This window comes from Pteronotus mesoamericanus, unplaced genomic scaffold (assembly GCF_021234165.1).
Source record: "Pteronotus mesoamericanus isolate MK-2021 breed Mesoamerican mustached bat unplaced genomic scaffold, CSHL_Meso_final scaffold_137, whole genome shotgun sequence".
Lineage (NCBI taxonomy): Eukaryota > Metazoa > Chordata > Mammalia > Chiroptera > Mormoopidae > Pteronotus > Pteronotus mesoamericanus.
The window spans coordinates 5,998,070-6,008,848 of record NW_026555306.1 but is presented as its reverse complement, the minus strand read 5'-3'; the positions used below and the strand labels follow the sequence as shown (position 1 = coordinate 6,008,848).

Below are 10,779 nucleotides of genomic sequence, written 5' to 3'. Positions count from 1 at the left end.
TCGCTAGTGGTGGCTGTTTCAGAATGGGGACCTCAGGCCTCCCGTCCCGAGCCTTTCCTCTGGCTCTTTGGAAACCAGGGCTCTCTCTGTCATGAGGCTTCTTTGGGAAAGTGTTTGTCTGTCTCTCTGTCTGTTTAGGCCAGAACTGACCCCACTTCTCTTCCCAAGTCTCCTCCTCCAGCTCTGCAGACGCAGGCCTGATCCGCTGTCCTGGGGATGTGTACCTAGGACCCGGCATTGAGCACCAGGACCCTGGCAGCTGAGGACCGGACGAGTCTGGGCTCCCGCGTCCCCCAAGATGACTTTGTCGACTCCAGAGGACCATCCTCATCTCTGCCTGTGGCCCGAAGCCCCTGCCAATCCTGGGAGAAAGGCTACGGTGGGAGGGGCTCTGGGGCTGGGGGGCCTGGGAGTGGGGAGGGTGGGGCGGGCTGCTCTGAGCTGGGACATTATGACACAGTCTGACAATCGGTAATGTAAGGCCCACAGCCTATTGGTTCCCCAGTGAACTGGGTAGTGGTTTATTTTGTTTCACCAGAGCCTTATTCTTGGAGTCAGGAATGGGGGTCTGGGAGGGAGTGTGACTTGGGAATATGTGGCTCTTACACACAATGGCTTGATAGTTTTCAAAATATTTTATTTAACTTTACAGAGGGAAAGGAAAGGAGAAAAAGGGGTAGACAAACATCAGTGTGTGGTTGCCTCTCGAGCACTCCCTCCTGGGGACCTGGCCAGCAACCTAGGCGTGTGCCCTGACTGGGAATCGAACCAGCAACCCTTTAGTGTGAATGCACTGAGCCACAGCAGCCAGGCTGATAGTTTTGTTTTTTTCTTATAACCTTCACCTGAGTATATTTATTGATTTTAGAGAGAGGTGGAAGGGTGAGGAGAGTAAAAGAGAGAGAAATGTTGATATGAGAAACATCAATCTGTTCCCTCCCATACATACCCGGACAGGGAATTGAACCTGCAACCCAGGTATGTGCCCTGACCAGGCATCAAACCCTCAATGTTTTGGTACATGGGACAACACTCCAACCAAGTAAGCCATCCGGCCAGGACTGGCTGGTATATTTATTATGGCAGTTTTCACACAGATGGCAAATTCATATACTAAAATAATTGGCATGTTATAATATTTTCCCAATAGATGGCAGTAAAGAGTCATGTGAAAGGCAGGCCTTGGTCTACTTTAGACCAAGGTGCCTGTGGGCTAGGGACTGCCTAGGCTTTTCACTCCAATACATTGCTTCGGCCAGTTTTACTCAGTTCCCTCACGTCTGGTCAAGTCCAGGGAGAAAGTGGTAGGCTAGACAGCTACAACCTCTCCTGCCCCACAGTTCCGGAAGGCTCTGACCCCCCACTTTATACAATTGGCCCTTGCAGGGGTCTGTGACTTTCAAGGACGTGGCTGTAGACTTCACCCTGGAGGAATGGGGCCAGCAGGGGCCTGGTCAGAGGGAGTTGTATCGGGACGTAATGCTGGAAAACTACCAGAACCTTCTCTCACTAGATGAGGCCCTGCTCTCTGCCTTCCCAGGAAGAGACACGATGCCTCCTCCTGCCCTCGTTTCCTTGTGCTCACCTGCTACTTAACTGCGGGCAGTCCCTGGGGTCCTGTGGTGGCCTCTGCCTCTCATCTGTCCCTCCCGGCTGGCCTGTGTCTGTCTCTGTCTCTCCCCTGTCTCTTCCCAGAGTCCCAGCCTCTCTGAGGGCACAGTCCTCTGCCTGTCTCATCAAATCTTCAGCCTGTGTCCCCACCCTCTTCTCTTGCTGCCCTCTCCATGTGAAGGGGGGTGGGGGGGGGCGCAGGCTCCCCGCTGGAATGCCTGCTGCAGAATCTCAGACTCCAAGTTCTCCCCAGGTGTCCTCCAGTCAACGGGCTCCATCTCAAACCTTCTGCCCAAAACACATAAATGTGTTTCCCAAACGTGTCACCTGAGTCCTACACCTGTCCACTCTCTCCCTCCTGCCCCTACCCTGGTGCAAGGCGCCCCCACATTCACCGCACTCACCCCGAGCTCAGAGGCTGCGCTGCTCCTCCCTCTCCCTCCAGGACCCCATTTTGGTTGGCCCCATGTCCTCCAGACCCCCAGTTCCGTGCTCACCTTCCTCTTCCTCTTCCCGAGAGGCGTCATGTCCCACCCACCCACCCATCCGCAACTCTCTGCGTGTCCCCTTCTCTCTGTCCGCACAGCCTGGCCCTGCTCAGGCCTGTCCTCCCCGCAGACGCCACTCCAACCTCCTCTCTGCTCTCCCTGTCCTTTTCCGTCCATCTCTTCCTTCTGAATTCCTTCTCCGGGCTCCTCTGTCTCTCCTATTCCTGGTAAGCTCCCGTGGGATGAAGGCTCCATCCTCAGCCCTCCTCACTCACACACTTTCTCTGTACAAACTCATCAAAAACTCAGCTTAAATGCCTGTGTGGCCCTGGCTGGTGTGGCTCAGTGGATTGAGCGCTGGCCTATGAACCAAAGGGTCACCGGTTCGATTTTCAGTCAGGGCACATGCCTGGGTTGTAGGCCAGGTCCCCAGTGCGGAGTGTGCAAAAGGCAACCACACATTGATGTTTCTCCCCCTCTCTTCCTCCCTCCCTCCCCCTCTCTCTAAAAATAAATAAAGTCTTAAAGAAAAAACAAAAAAGCAAAAACCCCACTTGTGTTAGATCCCCAAGACTGCTCCCAGACTCAGCGACACACTAGGAGGACCCGCAGGCCTCAGCGTGGCGGTCCGCCCAGAAGCCATCAGATGGCGGCGGCGTTTTTCCTGGAGGCTGGTCCCATCAGCACCCACTGCCTGGAACATTCCACTTTCCACACTCCCTGGAGGAAAGCAGGTGTTCCAAAGAAACCACGTTGTTTGCACAAGCAGGCACAGGGAACCCCTCTGTTAACCAGTCAGAGAATGCCGGAATCCCCCTAAAATCGGGCTGCTCAGAAAGCACAGCCTTGTGAGCAGGGCTTCCCAAGGAAAGCAGTCAGCCTGTTGTGTGAACCCTTTTCTGCACAACTTGCCAAATGAGGTCCCTTCAGCCCATCCCCTGAGGTCCAACTCTGTGTAGCTGGTGGCCTCCAGAACACCTCCCTGGGAGGATCCTGGTCCCCATACTCCCTGTCCCCACTGAACTCAGCAGTCCCCTAATAACTGCTCCTCCTCTGGGTCTTCCGTCTCAGGGACAGTCCCCCTACTGATCCAGTCACCAGTCCAATCCTGGACGCTGTCGTCACCAGCCCCGTCATACCCATCTTCTTCATACCCATACTCAGCCAGCCTTCTTCACAATCCACTCCCTCCCTCCCTCCCAGTCTGCAGTCAGAGGAAGGCTCGTCCTTAAGGCGGGAGCTGTCCACATGTTTGTCTGCTCGTGGGAACGGTCGGCGGGGAGCTGTGACCCCTCCTAGGGCCGCTGCAGCGATCACCACCAACGGGGTGGCTTAAACAGCGGAAGTGTATTCTCTCGGGGGCTGGAAGCCAGAAGTGCAAAATCAAGGGGTTGGCAGGGCCATGCTCCACCTGAGGGTCCCTTCTGGCCTCCCCCACCTTCTAGAGGCTCCTGGCAGTCCGGGTGTTCCTTGTCCTGTTCCGGCATCTCCCTAGGCTCTGCCTCCACCCGCACACGGCCTTCTTCCCTTCAGCTGTGTCTGTGTGTCTCTTCTCTTCTTGTACGGACACCATCGTTGGATTTCGGTCTCACCCTAGTCCAGCAGGGCCTCGTGTTAACTAATTACATTTGCAAATCCCCTGTTTGCAAACAAGGCCACATCAGGAGATTCCTACAGACATAACTTGGGGAGAGCGCTGTTCAACCCACTAGAGAGAGAGAGAGAGAGAAAAGAGTGATCTCAAAGGCAGCAGGCATAAAGAAGTAAGAAGAAACAGATGAAATGAATTTTAGTAATAAAGTTTGTCTCACCTCGTCTATCCAAAAATATGATTGCCCTGACCGGTGTGGCTCGGTTGGGCGTCGTCCTGAGAACCGAAAGTTTGCTGGTTTGATCCCCAGTCCTGGCACATGTCTGGCTTGCAGGTTCAGTCCCTGGTCTGGGCATGTACGAGAGGAAACCAATAGATGTTTCTCTCTCACATCGATGTTTCTCTCCCTTTCTCCTTCCCGACCCTGTTCTCTAAAAATAAAATCTTAAAAAAAGAGACCATTTCAGCACATCAAAATCATAATCAATACACACATTATTAATGAGATATTTTATATTTTCTCCATATTAAGTCCTATGGAATACAAGTGTATTTTACACTCAGCTTCTACAGCACAAAGCCAGAGCCTTAACCAGTGACATCAGGGCTCGGGCTGCCTCCGGAATGCGGTGGGCAGTCAGTCAGTGAATCGTGCATTGACCACTAGAGCGTCTAATCATAAGGCATCCAAGGTATGAACCCCCCCTTTCAGACACAGAGCCTGAGGCCCAGCCCTGAGTCCTGCCTGTGGCCAGGACACCCATGGCCAGGTCTCATTTCTCTTCCAGGGCCGGGGCTTCTGGGGTCCAAACCCGACGTGATCTTCCGTCTGGAGCGAGGGCAGGAGCCCAGGATGGAGAAGAGAGAAGCCGAGCTAGCTACCTGTCCAGGTGGGTGAGGATGTCCAGCAGATCTGAGCCATCTTTCTGCCTCATCTGTCATGATCAGAGATGATCATTCAAGAATGAGGCAGCATAATATATAGGCCGTTATCGTTGGCTCTCGGTTCAAATCCCAGCCCCACCGCTTCCTGGCTCTATGACCTTTGGGCAAGTCACTTAGTCCTCCGTGCCTCAGTTTCCTCATCTGCCAAATGGGGTCAGTAATAGGAGGTAGAGTTGGGAGGAATAAGTGAGTTCACATAGAAAAGAGTGTAGCCCAATGCCTGGCACTATCATCCCCTGGTCAGAATAGGCTATGCTGGTTATCATTATGATATTTTTGGGAATCATCTTTATGAAGAGCCAGAAGTGGGACCTTATCTGTAAAGTAGGGACACTGATAGTATCTACTTCGCTGAATTTTTTTTAGGAGTAAATTAGTTAATAGAAGGAGCTTGGAACAGTGCCTGGCACATAGTAAGTATTTAATAAATGTTACCTATTGTAATAGTAATAATGTTATTGTTATGGTAGTTACCAGACGTATTAGTAAGGAGTCTTGAATGTAAAGAATCAAGATAGCTTTAGCAAAATTGGACTTTTTTTTTGACCAATAAGTGCAATGCAATAATTTAAGCGTAGCGGGATCTAAAACTATAAGTTGTGTTGTCAGGGCTCACTAGTTCTTTCACCTTTGCCTTCCTTCCCTCCTATCCCATATTGATTATATTTCTAGCTTCAGTCTATCCTTTGTCTATCCTTTGTCTATCCTTTCCACATGGCAGTTGATATGGCTGCTTCTAGCCTCAAACTTATATTCTGCCTAGCAACACAATATAGCAATCTAAGGAAGGCTCTGATTGGCCCAGTTTGGATCTGGAACCAATTATGGCTTGTGGAGGTGGGTATTCTGATTGGCCCGCCTCAATCTCATTCCCACTCCTGAGGCGGGGCCGGGGGAGGGAGCAGGGGGGAATCCTTGATAAACAGCCACACGAAGACTACATGGAAAGAGAAGCAGTGGTTCTTCAAAGGCAGGGATGCTAAGGAGGCAAGGAAGATATGTTCAAAATGTTTGAATACAAGCCTGCCCCTCTCTCTTCTCTGAGGGGAAGGGTCAGATGTCTTGTTTAGCATAGTCACCAACCTAAGCACTGTGGTTTGCACGTGACAATTGTGCAATTAATGGGTGTCCCATGAACAAATCTACTAGCATTAAAAAAATCAACCCAGCCTGACTGGCGTGGCTCAGTGTGTTGGGCATTGTCCACAAATGAAAAGGCCGCCAGTTTGATTCCCGGTCAGAATCACATTCCTGGGTTGCGAGCCAGGTCCCTGGTTGGGGCTATGTGAGAGGCAACAGATCGATGTTTCTCTCCCTTTCTCCCTCCTTTCCCCTACCTCTAAAAATAAATAAAGAAAATCTTCTTAAAAGTAAAATTTTAAAAAATCAACCCCCTTCAACAAATTTCAACTGGCTTTGTTTCTTCTGTTCTCTATGTCTCTCTCTAGATTGCAAGATTCTGCTGTTAAAGCCCCATATACATTTCATATTTCTTGATGTCTGTTTATCAAATAGAAGTTATATGTGTTCATCATAGAAAGTAAAAATCTAAATAAGAATAAAGCAAGAAATAACCGCCCCCATAATCCTACTTATTTCTGAAAAAATCTAACATTTTAATGTAGCTCCTTCAAATATTTTCACCCCAATATCTCTACTGTATCTTTTAGAAAAGATTTTATTTATATACTTTTAGGGAGAGGGGAAGGGAGGGAGAAAGAAGGGAGAGAAACATCAGTGTGCAAGAGGTACATCGATCAGTTAATCGATTGTCTCTCACATGCCCCCAAACAAGGACCCAGGCATGTGCCCTGACTGGGAATCGAACCAGTGACCCTTTGGTTCGTAGGCCGGCACTCAATCCACTGAGCTATACCAGCCAGGGCTGTTTTTCTTATTTGTAAAAATGTATTATATTATGGCTAATAAACAACTGCGTACATACATAAACTCTTTTCCAACTCAGTTTTTTTCATTTTAGAATATACTGAGGCCATCCTTCCATGTCAGAACATGAATCTATCTACCTCATGCCTTTTAAATACCAACATAAACTTTGAAACTTTCCTTTTTAAGTTTACAATACCAGTTCTAAATAATCAGCTCCCTTTGTCCTAGAGCAGACCATTTTCATATTTTCCATTTGTTTCAGACCTGGAGACAAGCTTGGCCATGACTCAGGCAATACTTCCAGAAAAGAGTATTTCCAAAGAGGCAGCTTCCCCAATGGGAAAGATGGAGGGAATTTTAAGGGCAGTGCTTGGAGATACCAAATTGGGGGAATGCTGGACATACACTTGCCAATTGGAGGATGAGGGAAAGCAAGAGAGGCATTTGCAGTGTTTGTTTGCTTCTTCCAAGAAAAATGCCTGTTGGGGGAGAAGTCTAGGCTGTAAGGAGCTTGGGAGAACTTTCAGGCGGACCTCAGCTTTCATCAGGAAGCACAGAGTGCCTGGGGGAGAGAGGCCTCGAAAGTGGAACGGGTCAAAACACCAAAGGACCTTTGTAGAAAAGAAACCATTTAACTGCACAGGATGTGGGAAAGTCTTCATTTATCATTCAGACTATATCCTACACCAGAGAATTCACACTGGAGAGAAACCCTACAAGTGCAACGATTGTGGGAAGGCGTTCAGCAACAGCTCATATTTCATTCAGCACCACGTTATTCACGCAGGAGAGAAACCCTACCTGTGCAATGAATGTGGCAAGACCTTTATTCAGAGCTCATCGCTGACAGAGCATCAGAGGATCCACACTGGAGAGAAACCGTACCAATGCAGGGAATGTGGGAAGGCCTTCACCCAGAGCTCCTCCCTCATTAAGCACCAACAATGCCATGCTGGGGAGAAGCCCTATAAATGTGACCAGTGTGGGAAGTTCTACTGTCAGGTGTCCCACCTCACCCGGCACCAGAAAATCCACACAGGGGTAAAGCCCTACAAATGTGGCAAGTGTGGCAAGGCTTTCTGTCACACCTCCTCCCTTATCCAGCACCAGACAATTCACACTGGAGAGAAACCCTACAAATAGAATGAGTGTGGGAAAAGCTTCAGCCACAGCTCATCCCTGACCCAGCATCAGCGGGTTCACACAGGAGAAAAATCCTGAGTGTTCTGAGTGTGGCAAAGCCTTCAGCCACAGTTCGTCCCTGACTCAGCATCAGAGAATTCACACTGGCAAGAAGCCCTATGAATGTAATGAGTGTGGGAAGGCTTATAGGCAGATTTCACACCTCATGAGGCACCAGAGCATTCACGTGGGGGAAAAACCCTATATATGTAATGAATGTGGCAAGGCTTTTAGTCACAACTCATCCTTTACTCAACACCAGAAAACTCACACTGGTGAGAAGCCCTACAAATGTAACGAATGTGGGAAAACCTTCAGCCAGAACTCTTCCTTGACACGCCACCAGAGGATTCATACTGGGGAGAAACCCTATGAGTGTAACGTTTGCAGGAAAGCCTATACCCAGATTTCCCACCTCAGTCAACACCAGAGGATTCACACTGGAGAGAAACCTTATGAGTGCAGTGACTGTGGAAAAGCATTCAGTCGGAGCACACACCTTACTGAGCATCAGAAAATCCACACAGGAGAGAAGCCCTATAAGTGGAAGGAGTGTGGGAAGGCATTCAGTCACAACCATTCCCTTACTCAGCATCAGAGGATTCACACTGGTGAGAAACCCTATGCCTGTAAGGAGTGTGGGAAAGCCTTCAACCAGAGCATTCACCTTATTCAGCATCAGAGAATTCATACAGGAGAAAAGCCTTACAAATGTAACAACTGTGGGAAAACCTATATCCAGACCTCACACCTCATTCAACACCAGAAAGTTCACATGGATGGCAGACACTATGTATGTAAAGAATGTGGAGAGGATTTCAGCTGGAGTTCACACCTGGCTGAACATCAGAGACTTCACACTGTGCAAAACACCTATGTCTGTGATGATTTTGAGAAAACCTTTGTTTGGAGGACACAGCTTGCTGATCATCAGAGAACTCATGCTGATTAGAAAACCTGAGAATGAAATAAACTGGCATTTCTGCTGTTGGGTTCAGTTCAGCTTTCATCAGCACTAGCAATTTCTTCCCAGAAAGGACCTCTAACATCATACATTGAGACAGCTGATCTCTTTCTTTCCTAAAAAGAGGATGTCACAGTTCATCACTAGCTGGGAAAGCTTCTAAACATTTTAGGAGCTCTAAAATCTCAACATCCTCCCTATTTCTCAACCCTACCATGTCCCTACGGGGTGGTCTAACCGGGATACAAATACATCCAGACTCCTTAATAAGATGCCTGAGCTTTTTAAATGTCTTGGTCATTCATTAAATTGGAGCTGAAAATTCAAGAAAAAAAAAAAAAAAAAACACAGCTGGAAAGATTAACCCTTTAGAATAAAAGTCTCAAATATATGTAGCTGAATATAAATACTAGGCCATTTTCGTTTCCTTCAGAACTTTAAGATATAAATTTCACTGCAAAAGCTGCAGCTTGCTTAAACACTGAATATATTTCATATGTTTACAACTTTTTTATGTCCTATTGTTTCTGTCTTTTCCATTTTCAGGATTTGTAACTTACAAAGCAGTTGCCCTGTTAAGCATCATTTTCTGATTTTATTCATGCCCAAGGGGATGTATTTCCTATCTCATATTTTGAAACATAGTATTTATCTAATTATAAAAATATGCATACTTTTAAAACAAGAAAAAAATTAAGTAAAATCACATGTTTATTGTAAAATATAATTTGGGAAGTGTAGGTAGTTATGAACTAAAATACCAGTTCCCCATAATCCCACATCCAGAGACACCCACCAGTTATTCGGGAGTGTATTTCTTTCTGGTTTGGTTTTGCTCTATATTTTACATCATATTTTTAAACTTTGAAAAATTTGAATGATAAAGCAAAAGCAATGCACTCACCTACAACTTGATCACCATCTTAGGTCATATTGTTTTTTACTTTTTCATATTTCTTTATGTTATTTAATTTATTGATTTTAGAGACAGAGAGTGAGAGAGCAACATCGATTTGTTGTTCCACCCATCTATTGGTTGATTCTTGTATGTGCTCTGACCAGGAGTGGAATCTGCAACTTTGGATCATCTGGGCAATGCCCCAACCAACTGAGCTACCCAGCCAGGATCATACCTGGCCAAAATTTAAAACTGCATGATGTACAGTCTTCACCAGGGTATGGAGAAACTACCATTCTCCCATCACGCAGGTGAAGATAGGAATGCTGCAGTGGTTAAGTAAATCAGTTAATTGGTGTGTGTAATTATACCATACAAGTTAACACTATATTTATATAAAACCAATTTCCTAGAGCATTTCCTGGAACATGGTTCTCAGAAAACACCAATCAACAATTTGTTAAAACTTTAAATCTTAGCCAGATAGATAAAATAGTATTTTTTTTTCTTCCTTATTCTCTTGTGAACTAATCCCTTCTGTGAGAAACCTTCCTTACATCAGCTCTTCCAGTACTGGCATACTCAATTTTCCTCCCCTCCTTGTACTCTAACATACTTACTCCATTAAGCTTTAAGAGCAGAGCACGCTCTTCTGCTGCGCATCGGTACTACTTAAAAGCACCTCCAAAGAAGGGGTTCTAGCCCATCTCCAGTGCTTAGAAAGTTGCCATGGAGACAGACGCGTCCTTTCCAGAGTTGACGGTTGCCCTGGAGACGGACGCTGGCGAAGGTTACTTTTCAGAATGTAGCCTGAGGAAATGAACTGTGTCGACTCCTCTTTCTCCGTTCCGCCTCCGGGCGCCAGAAGAGTGTCTGGCATTCGTGTACCCCAGCGAAAGCCGTCCGGGAATTCAGACTTCCTTCTGCCTTTCCAATCTTCATATGATAATAATATGGCAATGAGAAGCCGGAATCCCGTGGGAGTCTGGGAAGTGTAGTTCATCAAGGAATCCGCGCAGGTGCAGAGGCATCCACGACAGAGGGGCTGCGCACGCAGCGACGCCGCCATAGTGTGGAGTTACCTGTGGGAAGCGAGCTCCGCTTGGGAGGCCGACAGAGATTCAAGACCCAATTGCCAGGTACTAGAGGACACCGTCTTTGGCCGAAAGAGAGGCCTCAAGAGGGCAGACCACCTAGCGGGATAGAGAGG

General features: G+C 47.4%; 1 protein-coding gene across 1 annotated transcript; it reads left to right on the top strand.

The window, feature by feature from the left end:
• The first annotated feature begins 1,464 nt into the window (after nt 1-1,464).
• Nucleotides 1,465-8,659, top strand: LOC129082702 (zinc finger protein 883-like). The gene is given in 4 exon segments (XM_054588416.1): nt 1,465-1,511; nt 4,483-4,580; nt 7,313-7,742; nt 7,744-8,659. Coding segments are annotated over 4 exon segments (1,476 nt in total). The 5' UTR covers nt 1,465-1,479.
• The last annotated feature ends 2,120 nt before the right edge of the window (nt 8,660-10,779 follow it).